At 46.1% G+C, this 25226-nt stretch overlaps 2 protein-coding genes across 4 annotated transcripts; one reads left to right on the forward strand and one right to left on the reverse strand.

Moving 5' to 3' along the window:
* Window positions 1–5952: 5952 nt before the first annotated feature.
* Window positions 5953–16554, forward strand: LOC131136496 (complement C1q-like protein 4). The gene is made up of 2 exons (XM_058083378.1): window positions 5953–6785; window positions 15266–16554. Exons 1-2 carry the CDS (start codon window positions 6240–6242, stop codon window positions 15443–15445), a joined length of 726 nt encoding a protein of 241 aa, XP_057939361.1. The 5' UTR covers window positions 5953–6239; the 3' UTR covers window positions 15446–16554.
* Window positions 16555–19286: 2732 nt separating this feature from the next.
* On the reverse strand, window positions 19287–24321 carry LOC131136493 (myosin light polypeptide 6-like). Of its 3 annotated transcripts, none has more exons than XM_058083373.1 (7): window positions 24214–24321; window positions 23800–23827; window positions 21781–21924; window positions 21514–21687; window positions 21255–21332; window positions 20925–20959; window positions 19287–19766 (listed from the first exon to the last, which is right to left on the reverse strand). In XM_058083373.1, exons 1-6 carry the CDS (start codon window positions 24319–24321, stop codon window positions 20931–20933), a joined length of 561 nt encoding a protein of 186 aa, XP_057939356.1. In that variant the 3' UTR covers window positions 19287–19766; window positions 20925–20930. The 3 variants fall into 3 exon arrangements, with proteins under 3 accessions (XP_057939356.1, XP_057939358.1, XP_057939357.1); XM_058083375.1 differs by having other exon boundaries at window positions 20912–20959; XM_058083374.1 differs by lacking the exon at window positions 20925–20959.
* Between the last annotated feature and the right edge of the window lie 905 nt (window positions 24322–25226).

The raw sequence follows: 25226 nt of genomic DNA on the forward strand, positions 1-25226 counted from the left end.
GACACTTCATTCATTCTCGTCTTGCTGCTGTCAGAGTACCGCCGCAGACGACTGATGACCACGCCGTCAGACCAACCGCCGCACCATCGGAATGAAAATGTGTGCTCGCGTGGGCGTGGCATGTCCTCCATGACTCTTGGCTGCAATATTTGGATCTTTCCTTCAGGTCTACCTTTAGGAAATCATGTTCCTGCTGCGTCGCCTCCTAACCTTCCTGAGGTCCGTGTCCGTGTGTGCGTGTATCCCACCCCGGGTGGGGGCTGGGGGTACAAAAGATGATCACCACATTGTTTGCTTGTGTTCCACTTTGTGACATCATTTATTCAGCACCAATGATTTTTGTCCCCCCCGCGGCCCCCGCTTTGGCTCCTCCAAATCAGGGATGGCAAATAAGTGGTAATGGAAGCGATGGGAGGGGGAATCAGCCAACATCTTTCTGTCATCGCTTTGGAAGGTTGCGACCCCGAAGCACGGCGGCCCCGAGCTGCTAAATTATTCAGGCTGTGTCTCAAGCCGCCATCTCTGGAGGAGACCGGCCTGTGATTGCTGGGATCGGACCCACTGACATTTGCACATGAAAATGGCCTCGCTTCCTCCCAAACACCAGTTCTGCTTAGAGGAAACAACTGAAGGAACGTGCTGAGCTTTCATGGTCAAACGGTGCCATTCCAAATTTGGAGATGTGCTGACCGAGGTGGTTTTACGCGTGTTTGTGGAAAAGCCCAACTTGAGCCAGCTCAGTGATTAAACACGACTTGAAGGTAAATGAAAAATCTGTAAAGTGTCACAACCATCAGCATAAATGTAGCCACAGTATCCGAGTGGAGGAGGAACACCTCAGGGAGCGTCTGCCTCATAAATCACCACTCGAGGAGGGTCAAGGCCGCTTGACAGAGATGTGATTGCACTCCAGTCATGGCGCTATTTCACCAATTACTGGATTGGCACCAATGGTCATGAACGCACCATCGTATTGGAATCAAACGAAGAGCTGACCAGATCTATGGTCCAAAATAAATCCATCCAAATATCAGCACCTCCAAGTCCGAGGCCATGGTTCTTTCCGGGAAAAGGGTGGCGTGCCATCTCCGGGTCGGGGATGAGATCCTGCCCCAAGTGGAGGGGTTTAAGTACCTCGGGGTCTAATCACTTTTTATGAGACGTTGGAGGGCCCCTGGACTTCTCGGGCCCCAAACAATTGCCTGTTTGCCTAAAGGTAAGTCCGCCCCTGCATTGGGGTCACGGGTAAACCGGAGTCTATCCCAGTTAATCTGAGTTTGGTTGAGAAACGGACTTGTTGCCATAAATGGTAAATTATAAATCCTGAATTCCATCTTCAGCATTCTACACAACGCAGCTTGTTGCTAAACACAATTTCATGAAATGACAACATCCTGAAAACATCCTGATGTAGGCTGGACCATCTCTCTGCGTTTCAGCCTAAAGTGGGGGGTGGGGGGGGTGGGATAACTGGCCCTGCTGGGACGGAAAGAGACGAGGCGAAGAAAGAGAACACGGCTCAAGTCAGGGAGCGGAAAGATGACAAATTGTGATGAATAAATGTTGGACGGTGGCATGGTGGATGGTTATTAGACTGGCAGGGGAACTCAATCTACACACTGTCAATCTCAACCAGGACCCGTAATCAGGCCCCAGCCCCGGGGTGTCCCATGCGCACCTTTGCATGTGCCAGTGCAGTACATAAGCTAGCATGTTTTCATCCGCCATTTTTGGTTAAGTGCCAAAAAGAAAGTTCTGGAAAATGTTTAACTTGAAACACAAAATCTTTTGTATGATTTAAAAAAAAAAGAAATAATTGGGGCTGCACGCCCACTGAGTGGTTAGCGCCCAGGCTGTATTATATTATTATATTATATATATTATATATAGTGCCCAGGCTGTATTATATAATTATATAATTATATAGCGGCCAGGCTGTATTATATAATTATATAATTATATTATTATATTATTTATAGTGGCCAGGCTGTATTATATGATTATATTATATATAACACCCAGGCTGTATTATATTATTATCTTATATATAGCGCCCAGGCTGTATTATATGATTATATTATTATATTATATATAGCGCCCAGGCTGTATTATATTATTATATTATATATAGCAGCCAGGCTGTATTATATGATTATATTATATATAGCAGCCAGGCTGTATTATATTATTATATTATATATAGCAGCCAGGCTGTATTATATGATTATATAATTATATTTATTATATTAAATATAGCGCCCAGGCTGTATTATATGATTATATAATTATATTTATTATATTATATATAGCGCCCAGGCGTTGTCCCGTGCATGCATGGCTTTTAAGCAGCAATTGATGTTGTACTTTTGTTGTACTACACCTTCATGTTTCCTCTTTTTGCAGTACTCAGAAGGTCTCCGTTATGCCAGTTTACCCCCCCCCCCCCATGGCCCCTGAATGTACTTACAAGGGAGTGATCTCCATAGCAAAGAATGGCAGTTTGATAGCTGAATTCCTGTCAGTGTTAAATGGAAATATATCCCCCCCCCACCCACCCCCCGGGAGTGATGACCCTGTGGCGGTGATGCGCTCTCGGGGATAAGGTGTCATCATCCCTCAAAACTGATGATCAATACGTGTTGGTTGCTCCGTTCCTTGTGATGTTGTGTATTGTGTGTATTGTGTGTATTGTGTGCAGTGTGCATATTGTGTGTATTGTGTGTATTGTGTGTATTGCGTGCAGCGTGTGTATTGTGCGTATCGTGTGTATTGTGCGTATTGTGTGTATTGTGTGTATTGTGTGACTGGCCTGTCAGCTCCCCAAAGTCCAGCTGAACCTGTGAACCTGTGACATACCTGTACAGCCCATATAAAGCATTGATGATCACCTCCATGGTAAGAAACAATTGACTTATTTTGTGCTGTGCAAATTCCCGAGTGTTCCACATGAACAGTGCGGAGTTATTTAAATGTTGCTGCGGTTGGTTGATTTGAAGAATTAGTATCGGAAACCATGCGGATACGCCGGCTGTATAGTAGAGGAAAAAATCTCCATGAGTAATGTGTCCATAAATAAGTTCCTGTTCTCTCTCTCCACTTGTTTACACGGAGCACAGATAAGCGCAAAGTAAAATGATGCAAAAGCAAAACAAAGGCAGAGATTTACTCGGTCCATCTCATTGTAAGACATTCATCTGTAAATAAGACAATAAGTCAAACAGGAGCAGGACTTCTCCTCACATGACTCTGGCTTTAGTTTGTGGCGGCCATGGAGCCAAAGCCCTGGATTTCAACCGTCAACACAGCGGATGTTATTGAAATGTTCAGTGACAGTGAAGAGGGAGCAAATCAGACAAGAGGGAGCACAAAGGGAGACGGACAGCTGGGAGACATGCACATATTTCAATATTCATCAGCTCAGTAATATTTGAACAGCCTTTAAAAATCCATTGTGAGCTCATTGCCTCTGACGGACGGCCATGCCGATGTCCCACCTGCTGAGCAGCAGCTCTTCAGCTTGTTCAGATAACCACACTCTGGTTCTTAAACCGGCCTGGGACGGATGCCGCGTCCCATCAGTGGAAAAGCCAATCCTCCCGGACCATTTCCCGCTAAATCCCGACCAGGAGAGTGATTATCCAGCCCTCCGTGTCTGCGGGGATCAGATTCCCATATTCCCAGCCAGCGCTCATCGTATTTGAGGGGGACAAGGTGGTGCTTGATGAAAGGGAGTCATCAATACTGTATGTAGACCTGTCCCTATTGGTCCCACTGCGTCGCCATTAAACTTTAAAGTCACGATCGAGCCTGTCAGACGGGTGACCGCGGGGAAAAGCAGGAAATGATGAGTTCAATGAGCCCAAAATGTTCCCAAGATGAAAGGTTATATGAGCAGTGAATGTGACACGGTACCAAGTGGGGTAATTAGATAGTAACTAGATAGTCCTACATAGTATATACACTTCAGTACGTGTAATATTTTGTCATTACAAAAGGGGAGGACGTGGACGGCGTGCATCACTAATGGTGAACACGCTCTTTGTATACCTGGCAACCATGTCCAATATGTGTATCGATATGTGGATCATGTGTTTGTGTGTGAGGCAAAGGTTCGGCACAACGTGCAGGACAGGGTGTCTGGCTAATGAGGCCTTGCAGCAGTCGGATGCAAGTCGCACACACACACACACGCACACACACACACACACACACACACACACACACACAGGAAGAATGTTTAGAGTCTAGCCTCCGTTACTCACAAATCATTGCGAGGCAACCAGTGTCAGCCACATCTGTCCTCGCCTCCACACGCAGGAAGATGAAAACATCCGCTTTTGCTTCAGCACACTTCATCACACATTTTGGCTGGAAAAGAAAACAAAAAATGGTTGAAATCAACTCCAAAAGGGAGGAAGTGTAGTCTTATGTTGCCCAATCAGTCACGGAAATGCAGAGTGGGATATTCCAAAATAAAGCACAACATACCCTCGTCCGGATGTGGCCTCCTCGCCACCCTGCTGAGGTGCCCATTCGGGGGGGGGGGGTGCCCTGGTCCAGACACAAAACACGCCGGAGGGATGATGCCTCACAGTTGGCCTGGGAAGTGTGGAAGTGGAAGAGGGGCCCACAGAAATGGAAAAATGCATAAATAATTGCCCCATAGATTCTTCCCTCATTTCCTAGCAACTGAAAAGTGGAACTAAACCTGAAGTTCCCACCATTAAAGCATCTTTACATGCCCAATTGTGGATAACAGCAGAATATCTGAGAAGATCTGGAAGTATTCCAGGACTGGTGATGGAAGCCATCAGGTGTCCTCACAAACCTTTTCAATAAATATCAATAATATTGAAACCAACATTGGTATCAGTATTGATCAATATCAATGTGGAAAAAGATCAATACTTCAGTTGTTTCCTGTCCGACTGCAGCGGCTTCATTCATGATGCAACATAGACAGCAGAGAGAACGCTCCCTTTGACCCCCAAAATCCGGGATTGGATAATGGACTTTCCATCTATTTGGATTACTCCAGAACATATGCTTTCAATTCTATTCATCATCATCAATACTAGCTGGGAAGTGGAGTTAACCTCCGCCATCTGTATCTCTAGCCACACTGTTTGGAGAGGGAGACAGAGAGATGGGGAGAGAGAGAGATGGGGAGAGAGAGAGAGATGGGGGGAGAGAGAGATGGGGGAGAGAGAGAGAGAGAGAGAGCGAGCGAGAGAGAGAGTCCCGCTCTAACAGGTGTCTGCCAACACGGCGGTCTGTTCAGTGGATGAGTGGACATCCACAGCGTGCGCATCCTTCTGATGGACCTCTTTGTGAAGTGTCTTTCAGGACTGACCTCCACCTGACGTCATCATCGTCCTACCTGGACACCAGAAGGGAACACTGGCCGTTAATTGAGCCTCTCGCGCCACGCTGCTCTTCCTGCGCTGAAGATTATCCCGGGATTTACCCGGAGCGATGGTGAGCAGCTTTTTACTTTCTCAGTTGTGAACGTTGGAGCGCCTAAAGACTTGGAAGGATGTTTGTCCTTCATGAACAACACCTTGGTAGGCCTTCGTAGGCGTCAATGCTACTAAACTTGTTAGGAAATGGAAATAACTGCTTGCATTTTTAAACGTATATTTTTGCTATCTACCTCCAATGCAGCTGTAGATCCCAGAGGAGGAATCTATCCTTTATTGGGCTGGAAAACAAAGACGATGCCAAGGAGAAGATTGCTGGTCAACTTCTTCTAAGGGCTCTTCTGCAAATGCAAACAGCAAAGGACGAGCTTCTCATGAGGTCCATTTGGAGGCGGCATGAAACCACCAGCTTCTTTTAATGCAAACAAATGAACGGAAGCATTAGACCCAAATCCAAGTGAAGAGGATTTCATCAGATCATGAGTTCCTCGGAGCCCAAAATATTCATGACCTTCAACTCAATAGTGTTTCCATTTTCATCTTTCCAATCTTAGACGTTTAGATTATTTCTCCCGTGGACATCAGCATCATTTTTCTTGGACGCTTTCATCTGCTCGTGTCCGTCTGGCAGTCCGCCATTTGGCCTGGCTCATCTCCCAGGACACCCCCCCCCCCTCCTTCCCACGAGATACCGGTCCTTTGAGAGGTTTCACCCTGGCGGGCACCATTCCGGTCAAGGGGGAAGAGGACTTCCTGACGCTGGCCGCTTCCCGGCTCAGCCGCAGGAAACGCGTGATCGGAGCGGCGGTCGGCGTCGCCATGGTTCTGATCCTGCTGGTGGCCATCCCTCTGCTGGTGCACACAACCAAAGGGGGGACGGCAGGAAGCGATGGCAGCCATTATGAAATGCTGGGAAGCTGCAGGATGGTTTGCGGTCCCTACGCCACTTCTCAGCCGGGCCAGGAATTAACGGCGGTGTCCCCGCCACCCCAGGATTATTCTGGGAAGAAGATTAAGTCGGGCATACGGGGCCCACCGGGGATCCCCGGCCCCCCGGGAGCACGTGGGCCTCCAGGGGAGCCAGGCAAGCCGGGGCCCCAAGGTCCCCCGGGTCCGGGTCCTGGCGGCTACTCCCCTTCCCTCTACACTCCCAAAATCGCCTTTTACGCCGGGCTCCGCAAGCAGCACGAGGGCAGCGAAATACTCAAGTTTGACGACGTGGTCACCAACGTAGGGAACTACTACGAGCCCAGCACCGGCAAGTTCACCTGCCCGCTGCCCGGCATTTACTTCTTCACCTACCACGTGCTAATGAGGGGCGGGGACGGCACCAGCATGTGGGCGGACCTGAAGAAGAACGGACTGGTTAGTAAAACGTGTTTGTGGCTGCATGAAAGTTTGCACGATAATGTTTACCCGTGGATGTACGCACACACGCTCGGCGACGCCCGACACGTACTCGCTTCTCCGCCGCCGACTCGCCTCACCTCCGACATTGAGCTCGTCACATTCCGAGCACATTCCACTTAGCAGGTGGCCACATGACAGACGAGGAATGAAGGTGCAATCTGCCTCCTCATTAAAGGCGGAATTCATACAGCCGCCGTCAGCGCCCACCCATATTTGCATTTGCACGTGAGCGCTGGCCAAGTGACAAGTGGCAGAATGCGGAAGGCAGGCGCGCCAAAATGGAAGAGTCCAATTAGCGGGGATCACACGCGGAGTTTGATTAGCGCCAAAACAGAAGTGCAAAAGAGCACAGGAGAGACGTCCGTCACGGCGTGGACCGGCCGCTCCGCACCTCAGACAAATGAATAATAAATGCTCAATTGACAGTCCAGTCATCCGGCCCGGCATTCCCCAAACGCTAATTAAAGACAGGGGGACTGATGGGGGGGGGGGGCTGGATCAATCGCTGCCATCTAATCACAGGACCCCCAATACACAATACTATTCTCACGCGAGCATATATAAAATATATGTTTGAAATAATTTGTCCTCGCCGTCCTTTTGATAGGCTGCAGTAGACGAGACAGCGACGAGCTTGGGGGGGGGGGGGCGTCTGATGTCCATTATTTTCATTCAAGTCATCTTTGCCTGATAAATAATTGAAACATTTTAGATTAGATGTCCTAAACACCCGCGATACTCCCCTGCTCTGACCCCCCCTGCTCTGACCCCCCTCCAATGGTTCTTCATTGAGTCTCCATGAATGATATTTTCATTCAATTCAAGTGTTTAACCTCCATCTGACACCCGTCAGGTGGCCTACTATTTAAACAGGCTGGTTAATGGAGAACAGAGAAAGCGATCTGCTCGTGGGGAAGGAAAAAAGGGTGTGAGGCTGCAGAATACTTGATGATATTTGGAGATACAGCCAAGACTGGGGGCTGGAGGCTAGTCAGCCTGGGGCGGTGGCTAAATGGGACGATGATTGACAGGCTGATTATGTTTGAAATCATCAACGGGGCTTGGACTTCATTGGTGGCAAACTACACTGAAACAAAGGAAAAACCTTTCCTGTATTCTGTTCTAACGTTCATACACAATCACACACACACAATCACACAATCACACTCAGGACAGAGTGACAGTGAATGAAAAGCAAGCGCCTGGCTGGACATGACAGGGACACGCTGAGATCCACTTGGAGCGAACAAAAGGGGGGGAAGACGACAGGGGGGGTGAACGAGAAGAAGATAGATGACTTAATGGAGGTGTGGAGACGCTGGACTGGTAGACGAGGCATCAGGGAGGCCAGCAGTGAAGGCCGGGACCAGCAGTAACCAACGGACACCCACCCTCTACGTTTCGGCCCGACAAGCCGAGGACAAGGTCGACCAGGAGAAGACAAAACAAAAGCAAACACTTCAATGATTCTGACACGTACTGCATCTTTCAAGGATACATTTTTGAATGTAAGGACGACACCGGTACTACATACAGCACCAGTATTACAGTACCAGTATTACACTACCAGTATTATCAGTCCAACGTCTTCCCAATGAAACTGAAATTGAGCCTGCTGTAACAAATTCCACAAACAAGCTAAACAGTAAAGGTTTTAGACCCTGAAGTGCTAAATTGAGAATTCCGTCCATCCCATGTCTATGCCAAACAACCATCTTTGAACGGAATGACACTTGTCCGTCTTACAGTCGCTTTGTCTCTGTGGGAGGAGAAGCGGAGCCTCATACTGAAATTGGTAGAAGGAAGCAGAAGTACCGTATTTTCTGCGCTATGAGGTGCACTTAAAAGACGAGTGTTGGACCATTGGCCATAATACGTACGCTGGCAACGATGAACCAACTGTATAGTACGTACGCTTAACGTTGCAACACAACATTACGCCCATCTTGCCACGAGAAGCAAACGAAGTAAGAGCTTGCCACCGTTCCAGGAGGATCTACCAGGAAGTCGTGAAGAAGAAGGACATTAGCGTAAACAGGCCGTCAAAGGGAAGCGAAGGGTCGGGCGAGTTACGCCACCAAATGCGAATGGATTGTCGATACTTGGTCTTGTGTCGTTTTGGCGAAAGCCGGCATCATTGCTGAACAGTCACCTGACGACGAGGCTGACTCCGACAATGATGAGCGGGAACGGGGCATGTTTGATGGCAGGACTTTCATGGCTTTGTGGGAGATTCATTTGAGTGTCAATGTATTTTTAAATAGTAGAATAAAGTTGAACTCAACTCACCATTTTGCTTTGGTTGCCTTTTATTGTAGCCCATGTAGTGCTGTCAGGGTGGTACAGACAGTAAGTCACCTCGGGACTATGAAACGCTTCCGGCGGTAGGAAGAACCATTTTGTTGTTTTTCTTGTGCTCTCCTTTGGCCTGAAATAGAAATAGAATAGAAATAGCATTTTCAAAAAAGCGTCCATTGATGAGTGGCTGCTGCATTCTTGTTCATCTCAAAAATGGATTTGGGCAGGCGGTGTTCATCAGGCATCCCACCTCATGCTTGCTTATGCAGCTCAGCACTCCTACCACTTTCACAAAACAAGTGTATTTAAAACCAACACTTGTTAGTTGGGACTCATACAGTATGCCAAGGCAGCAGCGTGTAAATGGCAATAAAAAAGCCTCTCTTGGTCCTTCAGTTTCTCCAGCAGAGCCTAGCAAGTGGCATTTGAAACTCAGTAGACAGGAGACTGGTCTTGTCGAGAGAGCTTTCAAGCTAAACTCACCATTTCATTTCTATTCTTCTAGTTCTGCTCAAAATTGTTTGCAGCTTGTGGCTCAACATGAACTGCAAAAGCGCTGCGTTTCTCAAACTACAGTATGGGCTGAAGGTCAAACAGGACGCGGGCATGTTCATCGTGCCTCAACAATAGTGGCACTAAAGGGAATTTCTGGTTACTATTTTTTAAGGCAACATCTCCACACTCCACACCAGCGGTTCAGACGCGCCACGAGGGTGGTTATTTAGTGAGAGTACAAGTCAGAAGTAGGTGCAGAAAACACTCGTGAAAAGAAAAGCACGTGAAAAGAAAAGTTGGAGTAAGCTTGGTGACAAAGAGGAAGGGGCGCCGCCTGACGGTTTGTGCTTGGGAAACAATTAGCGTTAGCGTTAGAAGGACTACCACCCGTGAGAAAAGAAACATTGAGGTGGAGTTCACCATTGAGGTGCCTCACCTTTGGCGGGGGCTCTCCAGTTACAATGGAAGGTAATGGTGGGAATCTAACGCTGCAAAACATCCGTTACCAAGACCTAGCCCTTGAGATTGAAGCTATGGAAATCCCCCAAGTCAGCCTTGGCATTATCCAGGTCCCAGGGGAGCAAGTGGGGAAGCACGTAGAAGGGAAAGGTTGGGCGACAGCAGATGTTTCAAGCGGTGGTGATGAAGAACTGGAGCTGTCAGTGCTGATGGGTGCTGATTACTGCTGGAAGGTTGTGTCTAGCAAGGTGGAAAGTCTATCAGATTCTGCCGTTGCCATAGAAACCACGTCTGGCTGGACAGTACAGGGACCAGTATCCATAGCAAGCATGAAGATCTGCATTGAGGACCCTCAGCAAGTTTCTGGGAAATAGAACCACTTGGCATTTCCAACAAGGCTGAGGATGGAACAGATGACACTGAGGCTCAACAACAGTTCAACACATCAGTCAGTTACAAAGAGGGGCAATATCAAGTGAAGTTGCCATGGAAACAAGACTCACCAGAACTTCCAGATAACCAAAGAATTGCCTGAAAGAGATTTGAAGCCTTGACAAGGAAACTAAAAACTGACGTGATGTTGTAGAAGAGCTATAAAGATGGAATGGAAGACTACCTGCAACATGGAAGATGCCAAAGTGTCCCAGAGACCAACCTGGAGAAGCTGTGAAAGTGTGATGAGCATCTTGGTGTGGCACACCAGTGAGGTGGGATGGATGATCTCAGCAAGGCAGAAGTGCTCACTATCACACATTTAGACACATTTGGGAACGATGTTTGAGAGAAATGCTAATATTGTTTATCTGGAAGGAATTTGAGATCTTTAAGTTCATCTCATGAAAAATGGGAGCAACACAAATGTGTAGCGTTGATATTTTTGTTGAGTACATGTGATTGGTGTTGGTATCGGTATTGGTCGATTTCACTCAGGGATTATCGAGATCGGGAGCACAACACCCTGATGGGAACATCCCTAGTTCAAATACTTCAATAATATAAGTAAAATTATAACTCATTGCATACTCAGTGCATACTTGCATGAAAATACAAATGGAAATTGTGATATATTGTGAAGATGTTAGACTCTTAGACGTCAGTTGTACATACAAGAGCCGTGCGTTAATTGGGCAACATGAAGTGGCTTGTGTCGTCATGTTGATATTGGGGATTGTGGTATCTGTGAAAGCACCACACCATGAGTGTGATTGAGGATAATGAGGATGTGCTGCTGCTGGTGTGGAGAGCGACATAGAAGAGTACGTGCGGATTCCCAGTAAAACTAGAACAACTATACCAAAACGCCATGAAAAACTAGCAGGATTAGTACTGCAACAACCCATCCCGAGTACGGTAGAACTAACCTAACTGCATTGTGTCATTGATTTTCATGTATTTTGATGGATTTCACTGTAGAATAATTACAGTGCATCATTTTGGTCCAAAATGCTACACAGGTAGGAAGCGCCTGTGTGGAACAAGAGCTTGGTAATCTTAGGAGGATGTGTTGACTGCGGCATGGCTTCCATGGGATTGCCATAGATCCAATACCTATTACATTCCCTAAATCCCCACAGTGTGTGAAGCCGACGTGCTCACACCCCAATCTAACTTTCACAAATCATTGCAGCCTGACAGGGCTTCCGAGTATGGGGATTTGGGATTGAACAGCACAGGTCTCACTTCGGTGGCTTCCATGTCTGTGACACGATGCAACGTTGCGCTATTGGCCGATCCATTTGAATTAGGAAGAGCCATAATTGGACTTCCAGACCAAAGTAGCTGGAGGTAGCATATGCTTTTTCTTATGTTTTCTGTCACATGTTAGACTTGTTCTCCTGATGTCTGCGAGGCGTTTGGCTGCAGATGGCTTTGTTTTGTGGCCAAAAGTGTTCTTTGGAGTTATTGAACATTTCTGTTGGCTTTGATAAGGAGATCTATTTGGGAGTGGCTTGGTTCCAGAGAGAGAACCTCCGGAGACTCGTCTCTGACAGATTTAATTAAACATGCCTGTTGGTATCTGGTGTAGGCTTTGTTATGTGTTGTAAAGCGTTATAACCCCAACTCCCTTCACCATCATGGCCTACATGTTTCTCTTTGGGTTATTTACAATTATGTTACATTTCATACTTTAACGTTTCAACTTCATATTAAATAACAAAAACATGTTCTGTGATTGACTGGTAATCGGTCCAGGATGTTCACACAGAGTCAGGTGTGATAGGCTCCAGCATAGACGCCTCTCAGACCAGAATAAGAAATCATATTTGATGGATACAATGTTCTGAAGTTCTGTAGTCTTCTACAGTAATATAGTCTTTGCCAGGTTCTTCACCTGTCATGTGATCTTTTAATAACCCAGGTAAAGGTCAGGTTGCTTCACACCATAATGTTCAAATGTCATCCCTTTCTGGTAGCGATAAGAAATATTCTAATGCTGACATCTTAATAAGCCACTGGTGAAATGGAATTAGTCCCAAAGTAGGGTTCTAGATATCGTCATATCTACAGATAGGCCTCTGTTTATGTAGGCGTGGCATGGGGGAGGTGCCCATTTCCTTTAAACACGACTACGGATGATGACGAAATGTACTCGTTTCATACTCTTATGTGTCAAAAAAGTGTTTTGTCACTGCACCAAGCTGAAAGTGTGGGCACCTCCCCAGGTGCGCCGCCACGCCCATCTCGGTGCAACCCAGCCTACCAAATTACCACTGCGTGGGCAACGCCGCCCTCCTCCACCTTGCGCTGCGCCACAAAATTAGAGCCCGAAAAGTCAAACTCATTGCATTCAAAGCGTTTCAATGACGCAATCAGACTCGGATGAAATGTGACATAACCATTATAGTTTGTGTCCATCTGGGTATCGTTAAGGCTGCCCTAGACCATGCTACCATCTATTACAAAGCCTAACATGGAGTGGCAGGGAAAAGCAATCTGGGATATAGTTCCATGCTATAGACACTTGTCGAAAGCCCCGTGCTCCCAAAGGAGAAGGCCCATCTATTCAATAAATATTCCAGCTCCACTCCAGCAAGGTTTCAGCCCTTCACACACACGCACGCGCACGCACACACACACACACTCTCACAGTAAACCGGAGCACACGCGCCAGTCCTTCCCTAACGTCGTCCTACGTGCGGCGGTCCCTTAGGTAAGTTTAACAGCTACTTTTCTATTGTCTCCGCTCTAAGAGGTCAGTATATCACAGTGAATGAATCCTGTCACTTTTATTACCCGTGGAGCACAGCGCCACAGATGAAAACAAGACTTCATATAGCCCCCCCGCCCCCCCCCCCCCCCCCATCTCTCTGGTCTCACAAAATAGCCTGGCTTGATCAGTCTGTTACGCTGCTACTTCTTTCTTTGAGACCATCTCTGCTTTTGTGCACATCAACAATGCAGACGAGTCCTTCACCTTTCACCTCACCTGGGGGCTCCACTGCTGCAGGTGTCTTTTGGAAGGACTAGGCGAAGACCAGGACTGCCATCGGCAAGCTCCAGGGGTGCCAGCCTCATGCTTGGACCCCAGCCCCGATCTCACGGATCAGTGCGTGTCCCCTTCCCTATCAAAGTCCTTTGTTGGCTTTCTGGCTCCCACAGGCCTGTCTGTCTGGTACTCGTGACCGGTGTTAGTCCTTCAAGAGTCACATGGGCTGGGGCACAAATTCAATTGTTGCATCCCTACACGAGCAAAGAATATTTCCCTGTAAGGACGGACACACATGAAGTGGAATCTGTGTGGAATCTGCCACGGCCTGATGGGTGAAAGGAGGCGGGTGTCCCCTGCCACTTGGCCACAAATAATGAGCAAGATGACATATGCGTGGTGTCAACAGGAAGTCGCACTCACAGCATCACTGTCAGAGGCGGCCAAAGATGCAAATGTGATATCGGCTGTCAGTGAACACATCACGCAAGCTAACCTTTACCGAGTGAATAGCCTGGTGCAATTGCTGATCATTTCCTATACCGCATGTCCTCATTAGGGTTACGCATAGGATGGAACCTTTGGCCAGGAGGCGGGGTACACCCTTTGGAGGGCACATATAGACAACCTCACATTCACACCTCCAGAAATCCAGGATTCGAACACGCCACTGCAGCCAACATACTAACCCCGAGCGTAAAGGTGACTATAGGGATGTTATGTCATGTCTACAAGGCTTATCAAATAATGGCTAATAATGGCTTTAACGCGAGACAATTTTGGTCCTCAATCTCGGCATGTGTACTTAAACATCGAGAAAGAGTAAACTCAATTAAATGTGTTAACAAACAAGTAAAGATCCACTGCCTTCGGGTCAATAAACCCCCGCTCGCACGCGGCGTGCAAATGTAAAGCTGTCTGGCTTGTGCATCGCCACTCGATATCGTGCATATTAAGCTGGTCTAGGATCAGGAGCAACAGGTCAATAGCCGCTATGCAAAGCCATGGTGTTTCTCTCTTCCGCTCTTATTCCCAGCGTTGCTGCTTATCTCCGCAACCCAATCACATCTCCGTCCCCGAGCCTTCGCCCTGAGTCCCTACGACAGCCAATCAATAGAAGGAAGAGGGGCTGTGCTTTCACTCTACCTCTGGGGTCACAGGTCACCATGCTATCCGTGTGTTTATGCGCATGACTGTCAATCTCAGAAGGAGACAATGGGCTCGAACTTCGTAGACAAGGCACCGAGCCATTTATTTGGGGGGACGTTGTCCCTACACCCCGGTTGGCATCGTACTTTCAGCTGCCGTCAGGTTGAGTTCCAAAAACCCTTGGTGACGTGTGTGCACTGTGAACACGTCAGCCAATTTACCACTGTGCGGGGTGCGCTTCGCCTGCGCCTAGTCACAGTGCACACACGTCATCAAAAACCCTTGGGGACTTCTGTGCACTGTGCGCCGTCAGCCAACTTACCACTACGCAGGGTGCGCTTCGCCTGCCCCAAGAACCCCCTTTAGCGCACTGTTTTGTCAGGAAATTGTCACTGCACCAACTGAAAATGTGGGCACCTCCCCTGTTGCGCCGCCACGCCCATCTCGGTGCAGCCCAGTCTACCAAATGACCAAATTGGTTATGCACAGTGGTGCGCTGGACCAAATTAGCGCTGCGCCTCGAAATTAGAGCCCATTGTCATACTACATTTGTAAGCGTGCTCAGTTACATCCACTTGTTAATGGGTTTGTCCTTTCCTGGTGACAGGTAAGAGCCAGCGCCATCGCTCAAGACGCTGATCAGAATTACGACTATGCCTCCAATAGTGTGATCCTGCACTTGGACGTGGGGGATGAGGTGTGTGTGCAGCTGGATGGCGGCAAGGTCCACGGAGGCAACACAAACAAGTACAGCACCTTCTCTGGCTTCCTCATCTACCCAGACTGAGAATAGCGGCTCCAAAATATACATTATTATATAATAATACAATAATATACAGACCTCAACATGCGCAACCCATGCATGTAATCCTACACATCATGTCTTTACATACATGCATGCATGCAAGCGCCCGCCAACACACGCACACACACATGGTTAATAAATGCTAATAAAGTGGGGAATCAAAGGGAACGTAACAATGACGTGATTTATATGAGGGACATTAAACCTCCGTTGTGTGGCTCTCAAATGCAGTAATCCAAAATATTCTAATGTGATCCATATTCATTTTGTATTATTTATGCAATAATTGTCTTGGCATTAATCATGACCAAAGCTGCTTTCATTTCACTTACACCGTGTTCGTTTCAACATTTCCTCTGTGCCAAATCAATTCCCTGGCCTGAACTTTAGGTACACCCCCCCGGTGAATAAACATACAACAACAATAGAAGACATGTATTAAAAATACAAGTAGAAAACAATCCTGCTAACGTTTGTCACAGATGTGTTTATCATTGTCGCTGCACGTTAAACTGCACTGCATCCAAAGGAAGGTTGCTTGTAATATTTGGTGAGTATAATATTATTTAACAATTAGTAACGTGTGTTGTTAAATTCCCATCTCTCAGAGTATGACAATGACAAATCTTGTAGTGGACCTCATTTGTTTGTGCAGGTGTACCTTTTTTTTATTTATTTGGCCAATGTCACAAACCTGCACGGTGTATGAGTGGTTAGCGTGTAGCCCCCACAGTCAGGAGATCGGAAAGACCAGGGTTCGGAATCTCCACTTGGGATCTCTGTGTGGTTTCCTCCCGCATTCCAAAAACATCCAAGTTATGTTCCTCTCACCTGAAGTGGGGATGAGCAGCAAAGAGAGCGGATGGATGGAACGTCACAAAGGAAAAAGGAATCAGCATCTTTTATAACTGGAGCTGTGTGTGATGAGTGCATTGTTTACATTATGTATACATTATGTGTATAAATGGATACAGTATATAATATAAGGACGCGCCAAAGTGTTTAACCCCCATTAAATGTTGTACAGTTCATTACACCAACGTGTTTATTTATTCGTTTTGTCTTTATGTAATATATAGAGTATAATGATGTTCAGCTGCCTGTTATGTTGGACAGGTTGGGTAAACAATGGCTATTAAATGATCCATGCCTACATCATGTGCGGCTGCCTTATTCTTATCAGGACCAAGTGAATCCAAGTGAATAGGCGTGGACTTCTGAGGGTCCTAAACACACACGGTTCACTTCCACCTACAATTGCACCGACTGCAGAGAGTTGGATATACGGAGCTTACCGCTGTGGACTTACAACCTCAGATCGAAGTACCTGTGGCTGACCAGACCCGGCGCCTGCTCCGACATGGATTTCCAATACGTCTTAAGACACTGTCCAAAGCACAAACATTAATAGCGCTATATTGATCTCAACTTGTAATACACCCAGGATCCACAAAACGCAGCCAATCTCACATGAAACAATATCACAATCAATTGCAGCAACAAACTAAAGCGAGTGGACGTTGTTTATCGTGGGTTTAAAGCCAAATCACTTGTTGCAAATCCAGTCAGTTACGAGACATTTTTCATTTGTAAAGTCTATTTGTTATTATCCCCAAACTATCTGTGGTCGCTTGGAGGGCTCTTCCTTTCTACACCACCCCTGCAAAATGGCATCATGTGACCAGAAATGGTGTATAACCCAAATCTTATTAGACAAGATACGTGATGGCGTTTTGGATGTTTAAGTACAATATTGGATGGATTCGTTACCTCTGAGCATTAAGATGAATGCTTAGCATTTCTTGGCGGGACCCCTCAGTCTGCTTGCAGAGCCCAGCTGAAAGTTAATTGGAGCAGCAGAGAGGTCTGAGACGGGCTGCGCTGTGGCCCATTAGCGATTCCCCTGTCAAAGCAGAGCCATGAGGATCACACACTCACAAATAGGAGGATTAAAATAATCAATAGCCCCGACTAACACACATGCACACGCCAAGTAATTAGTGGGCAACCTATTCAGCAGTGGACCCGGGCAGCCCTCCCAAAGCTGATACACACACACACACACACACACACACACACACACACACACACACAGTCAGGGAAATAGCGGCTTGGTGTCTAATGAAAAGAAATAGTGGCTGCTTGTGCACAGAAATAAATAAAAGGTCACGAAGCTACCACACTGCATTTGAAAAAAGATGCTCATATCTCGTGTTTAGTCACCATAAACAAAATCCACTGGAGTACCACATAGCCTTTTATACAATATATTTTACACACAATATTTGTATACTTTCAATGCCGACAATTAACATGTATAATTATCATTTGAAAAAAAAACACGTACAATGTCAAATCCATGTACTGTGTTGCCGGCATTCAGTATTACTGTGTAGTTACTTCCCAGTGTTTAATTCCTCCTGGGGGGGGGGGGGGGGGGGGGGGTATCAGTAGTGTATAGACGGCAGCTTACCATTATTGACAATACAGGACTATATTGCCTGGTTGTTTTTGTCACACGTGCTTCCATAAATGTAAATATTAGTCAATGACAACCCAACTGAACATAAATTGCCAGTTTTAAATATTTATATTTATTTATTTATTTATTTATTTTATCATGAAGGGAAAAACTAAATCCAAACTTACATGGCCCTCTGTGAAGAAGTGTTTGCCCCCTACAGAAAGAAAGTAATTGCGTCTAGAAAAGCCATTTCTGAAGCTTTGGGACTCCAGCAAACCACAGTGTGAGCCATCATTGATAACAAATGGCAAAAACATGGAACAGTGGTGAACCTTCCGACCAAAATGACCCCAAGCTCAGCGACGACTCATCCAAGAGGTCCCAAAGACTTAGACCTCAAGGTCAGTGTTCATGGCGCCACGTAAGAATTGAGTTCCTGGAGGAAAACTACTGTGTTGCTTAAAGGCTTATATAACTGTTGTATTTGCATTGGTATGCTTCATTAAGAGTATGACGGACTCATTTGTCCTGTTAACTACCGAGTGCTCAGCCTAGCATTTAGGAATAATACTATTAGTGCATTTTGTGTGTTTTACACTAGACTTACTCGGGATCCACTTCCCGTGTAACAGTATATTATATTGTTTTCAACTTCAATGTCATCTATCTTGCTTAATTGGAATTCACTGGGACGCTGTAGCAGTTATGCCACAGGGCCGCCGCAACCTGGTCAGCTAGCGAAGCCACACGGTAGAGAAGAAGTTCCTTACTGTACCTCAACGTCGCCGCCATTTTGGATCCGTCAAGGCGGTTCTAATGAAAACTAGTATGTGCTTACCGTCATGAAGCGCCTTTCTAAAAACAAATGTTAGGTTTATACATTCATACACGCACTGATAAACTAGGGAAACATCAGGCACCAAAAACTGTCACTTTGTATGGAAAAAAACCGCACCGGGGATCGAACACCTACCTTCATATTGAAAGCTAGCCATTCGTTTAAGCTACAATTGCAATGCTAATGTTTGATTTTATTGGAAGGTATGAGTTGGAATGGAAAACACCACATAGTTCAAATCGTCCAAGCTCAGCTGAGCCTTTTAGTGGTTGTTGATCCAGATTAAGCGGTTTTACACAAAAAGTTGCATTCTATGAAAAGCACTTCCCAGGACCAAGACCTCCCCAATGATGCTATATATATGCTATACATACGGAGCTTTAGCCATACGGTGTATCAGTATATCAGTGTAACACTGCCCCCTTGTGTCAGCCTGCCGACAGTGCGGATGCCATTTCATTGAGGCACCGGTTGAAGACTACGCTGAATGTCGGGCGAGAAAAAAGTTGTCAGAAGCACAGTAATATTCCAGGAAACATTTATTGATATGCGCAAGAGAAGGTGAATTAAAACCATGGGAAATATTTGAAACGCCACCTACCGTTTGGGTGGCTGTAATTATACTGGTCTGCTGTGACTTCAAAAGGCCAATGAAGTGAGTAGATCAGATACTTCATCGGTTAATGTGTATGTTTATAAATAAGTCCCATCCAAAAATGACACTACCAGCAGTAGTTATTACGATATGCCATCATGTCCAAATTGGAGAAGTGTCAAGGGACGCATTTTGGAATGGAATGCAAACAAAAGCGTTGAACGCCTGAATGCACGTGTTGGTCATGTACAGTATATGATCAGCAAAGGTCATATCTCATCTTTAGACAAATCCATGAAAAGAGCAAGTGGAGATGGAGGAAGCTCATTGCAAACGTGAAAGGGTAGAAAAAAGAACACGACGGATTCTTTTGGTCTTCAGCCGTTCATGACCATCCTGACCAGTTCTGTGAAGAAAGAGGAGACAAGGGAAACATGAGAAATGCATGTGGAGGCGCATCACCCATATTGAGCCCAGATACAAAGACAGAAGGGTTCAAGGAGGTGAGGTCATCTCTATCCCCTATTGACCCAAAGCGTTTGGCTAGGTCTACATTCCAACAGGAGCTGGTTAGAGAAGCCATCTGCCCTGAACGCTTTCCTCAAGCCGAGATGCAGAGAAGGGAGAAGATCAAGGTAACGGCCAGCTACAAATTTGGCTTTCGTCAGCACAGAGGAGAAAACAATTAGCGTAAGTGCAACTTGTCTTGTTAGTAGAAAAGTGGGGGGCTGGTCCATTCTCCCAAAGCCGGCAACAAGATGATGGGAAAGCTAAAGGCCTACTTGGAGGGGAAAGAGCAACGTCTAACACCAACAGAAGAACTTCATGGACTAGCGCCCCTGACATGCAAATGAGGGGCGGCCATGTTATCCCCACAGCCACCAGCTGCAATGACGTGACAGTGGGCACCAGGCTTTCCCTGAATGATACCAGTCGCTACCTAGTGTGCCCCCCCCCACGTGCCCCACCTGAGGAGGGGCCCGACATGCAGAGGGGCATGCTGCAGCCAAGAACCAGACAGACTGCTGCAGGGGGGGGGGCAGCAGGCGGCTACAACCCACCAGAACCTCAGAACTAAGGCTGAATCCCAAGTCTACCCCTTGGCCCTTGTCTTGCCCTGGCTATACACCCCGTCGTCGGGGACCACACTTGAAACAAAAGGGGAAGGCGGAGCTACAACTCTTGCTACAGTGCTGCTTGTAAGCCATTGGAGATCTTTGCAAGAAATGTTGTCACAGCCAGCAAGCGGTGACGGGTGATGTCATGATAATGTCCCATTTCTTGGCAGCTTCTTCCCCTTGGGCCTACGTTTTAAGGGGTAAGACAAAGGGGAGGCGCTGAGGGGTGGAACGGGGATTCAGCCTGAAACAGAGAAGGACCACAAGGCTTTCCCGGCAGGTTCTACTACTTTGACCCTGCACATCTTTTCACCATTTCCCAATGAGCAGAATGCAAACTACATTTTGAAGTGTTAGGGAGGCCTATTGTGAGTGGATGATTATTAAAAAGCTAGGAAGGAGGAAAGCCTGTTCGTGCCACTTGGTGGTATACCCAATGCCCGTACCGGCCCTCAGCCTGACATGATGTGGCGCACAAACACTGTGGAGGAAGAACAGTTAACACACTTTGAGTGGAGTGACTTTGAAGGCTCTGTCAAAGCAGTCAAGTCAGCATGTCTTGGAAAACATCCACACCCACCCACCTGAGCACAGGCCTGTCCAGCATCGATGCAGTGCTTCCAAGGTTGGCAATGAAATGAATACTACACTATCTTTTGGTCAGTTCATTCTATCCTACATGTCAACCATGATTTAATGCGTGTATATAAAGGACTCCACTAGTGCCTACTTTGGTTAAAAAGTTGCATTTCCAACATTTTGCCCCTCAATCTCACCTTCGTAATTGATGCAGCCATTTGCGTCTTCGTGCCCTGCGAGGAGTGTCTCCACTTCTTCTTCTGTCATTTTCTCACCTGAAAAATCAACAGATTGAACTCACTTTTTATCAGATGTACAACTGTGGTAATATGTTTCAATACTGTATATTATTATTATTATTATTATTAAGTACAGTTAAAAATGTGAGCAGTGGTATTCAACGCATCTTTTCTGACTGTGGCACAGATATCTATCCAAGCGTTAGACAAGCCTTACCTAGTGTGGTGAGAACGTGACGTAGCTCTGCACCCATAACTGTGCCGTTGCCTTCCTTGTCAAATACACGAAGTCCCTCAACAAAGTCTTCCATGGAGCCCTGATCTTTATTCTTAGCGATGGTCTGGAGCATGGGCAGGAACTTCTCAAAGTCCAACATCTTAGTGTTCATTTCTAAAAACACGTGGAGAACACAACACAGTCAGCAAGTTGGATGAGCAGCACCCCCCCCCCTCGCCCTGCAATGTAGTAATATGTTAGCTTCACCCTCAGCTTTGGGGTTGCCCAGGACCTTGAGGACATCAGCGGTGACGGGGTTCTGTCCAAGGGCCCTCATGACATCCCCACACTGAGTGTAACAGATCATCCCATCTCCTGTTCTGTCAAACAGCAGGAACGCCTCCTTAAACTCTGGAAAACACAACACATTACAAGAAGGGATGGTATTTTGTGCGAAAAAGAAAAACATGAGTAGAATAATTCACATGCAGGGTCAAAAAACGATAGAAGAGAAGAATGAGGAATGAAAATGGTGGAAACTATGAGCAAGCACACAAAGCAAACAGCTAAAATTGTCATGACTTGCTTAAACGGTCTAAAAGTAAAAGAAGCAGGCAGTGCACCATTTGGTGCTGACATATCATAAAGAAACACGATTGTGGTCATTCATCTACAATTGAGCCCTTCTGGTAGATTCTGAAGCATCTGGAATAACCCGTTTACATGTGTGAGCACGTGGGGTTGTTTCTGTGTACATGCTAACTCGAATCAACTGGGGTATCGCCATCAAAACAGTGGCGCACGGACAACGCCTCGATGCACTGAGAACGTCAAACGGCGCAATGCACGTCATTCCCGTTTCTTCTTCCTGTATCCAAAAACAACACTAGCACGGCGGGTATTGAACCGGGGCCTCATTTATCCAACCGCATGTGGAAATCTGACTAAAAGTCTGCGTACGCCAGAAACTCCAAATGTGCATAAGGACAAAAATATTTTGACCTAAAAAAAACCCCTCCATTTGGCTCCATTCTTCTGAATCACGGCTGCTGAGACGCCGAAGACGGAGAAGCGAAACGGAGGTGGAAATCCTAGTTGGAGAGCTGGAGGCACATAAGAACATATTTGGAGGACACAGCAGCGGCGCAACAAGAGGAAGATGAGCGAGTCCACTGTCAACAGCGCCAGTGGAAGGGGGCGCAACGGGGCAGAACTACAAAAACGTGGTGGGATTGTCAAGGCACACATTTCCATTTTTCATGAGCAAACTCCCAATGTGAGCAATTTCATGCTAGAAAATACAAACAAATAAAGCAATATATATTGGCATTTGATCTTATAAATTCAACTTCAAATCACAGCAAGCCAACTACTAACTTCATAACGTTAGTTGATCAATACTTAACAGTTAATAGGATTCTGGAATACCAACGCAGCGCTTCAGTTTGTCCACTATCTAAGTATTTATCTTTGCACTGGTTAAGCCTGTAATTGGGCAATCTAGTGTAAGTAAATAAATGTTTGTCAAGACACTTCCCCACCAAACAATGCTGCCAATGTAGCTCGGGCAGTGTTATGGAGCTTTTTTTCCCCTGGTGAAAGGAATGTGTCTCTTCCCTTTTCCCTTCTGGCAATACAGGACTTCTCCCCACACCATATTTGGTAATAGAGGAGTGGAGGAGGAGGAGTGTGCAACAAACATGGCCAATTATGTCCACAATGACTCAAGTCCATCCTTGTGTGGACCAAAAAAGGGTAAGCTTGGGACAACGAGCGTCTTGGAGAAGATAAGGCAAAGTTTACCGTAGCCTGACACAAACCAGAGACGATATATGGACAAAAGAACTTTGCATGGCTACTACGGTTAGCATAACAGGCAGTACAAATGCATGACTGAACACAACACACCGCAACACAGTCAGAGCTGGCATGTTTTGGAATGTTATGGGAATACGACCGACTAGAAGCCCCAATCACAACACATGGTGCGTTTAGTTCTTCATGCAAAGCAAAACCTTAAGACTCCAAGGTAGCCAGCAGTTATTTCCGAAGTCAGCCGCCCATTTACCGACTTACCATGAATCTGTTGCAGGTTAAACCCAATCTGTGAAAAAACAAGCAGTTGCAAGTGGAAAGGAATGAAACTGTGTGAAATAAAGAGGAAATTAAAAGCGCTACTGCTGTGACAGGAGGCGGCCAAAAGGCAAGGTGAGAAGGGACAAAGGCTAATCTGAAGCAAGCCACAATGACAGCATGCATTCGAAGAGTGAAAGAGTGAAAACTCACCCTGGATTTGATCGTCCGTGAAGTCAGACTGTGGAAAGACACATTTAGCTGGGTGAACATGGCTTGTGTGGCGGCTCGGTGCTAAGCTAGCTCCGAGTAACTACTGCTTTTAAACATGTCGTTCACATAATATAGCAACGAGTCTTTAACATGTCTGTTGCACACATGATTAAAGATGTTTTACAACATGGAACCACGTAAACGTGTGCGTGTTGCTTCCATATTTAACCGTGAAGGCTGACGCTAGCTTCAAAAAAGTTGCACTTCCGCTAGCAAGCGGCCAGCACAGCGACATTTTGAAACGAACGTAAACGCCTTTTAAATTCCAACATACTTTCCCGAAACAACTACACTAACGCTAAACGGCGTGTACATCGACACATTTGTTAGTAGAGTTTAGAGGGAATCACTCACCATGACTGAGGCGGGTAAGTTGTGACAGAGATATCGGCAGGGTAAAAAAGATCGTTTGCTCGATGCGATGGGCGGGGTGACAAGAAAAGGCTTGGAGCTTTCCGTCATGACGTCATCACGGTGCTGTGGATCGAGCCATATATAGAAGTGGGAACCTACTGCAGCTTTGGAAAGGAGACTATATGTATCTCCCTTAACTATTGCATTTAATTCTCCTCCATGTAATGTGTTTATAAAGTACTTGATTGTCTTTAAGTTGTTATTTTGATTGATTGCAGAGCTTATTAGTCCTTCCTCTTCTCCATGTCTCAGCATTGTTTATGTTCACGTCATGTGTTTGACATGAGCTAACTCTCTTTGACTTGGTCAGGAGCTCAGGAGGACTCGTTAGGGCGTGGGAACATTTTTATCTCCAACACGACTTGGACGTTAACACGCATGAAGCTGTTGGACTCCGAGAAAACAGCCACATGCCGTTGGGAACACCGAAGTAGGTTGGATTGCAAGGTTTGTTGATGCGCATCACCAGTTAATGCACGGCTCCATTAGCGCCTCAGGCACTCCCGCTTCCATATCATTCTTATTCTTATCATTCATAGCAGTGATGTCATCCTTCACGCTCTGATTGGCTTCATGCTAAATACTGTAGCTTTTCCCCAAACGACAAATCTCATCACGGTTTCATGTTGTTACACTATTCAGTCTGTTCTGTTATTGATATAGTGACACGTGTTTAAAATGATGTGACAGGTATGTTCTATCATTTGTCTTATAGGAATACTCAACATTGGAATTATACTCGGGTTAGATCATCATTTAGAGCATGTACACATTTACATGTGTGCATTGAGGAATCTGCATGGACATCAGGATTCTAGAATAAGCCAGCTATTATTTTTCATTTAGCAATTTTTCCTATACTACACTTCCACTTTGACACTTTCATAAAGAGTATAGCAAGTAGAAAGAATATATATATTGGAATTGCCTGTACTACATAAGTACACACACAA

This window comes from Doryrhamphus excisus, chromosome 10 (assembly GCF_030265055.1).
Source record: "Doryrhamphus excisus isolate RoL2022-K1 chromosome 10, RoL_Dexc_1.0, whole genome shotgun sequence".
In the NCBI taxonomy this organism is placed as follows: Eukaryota; Metazoa; Chordata; class Actinopteri; order Syngnathiformes; family Syngnathidae; genus Doryrhamphus; species Doryrhamphus excisus.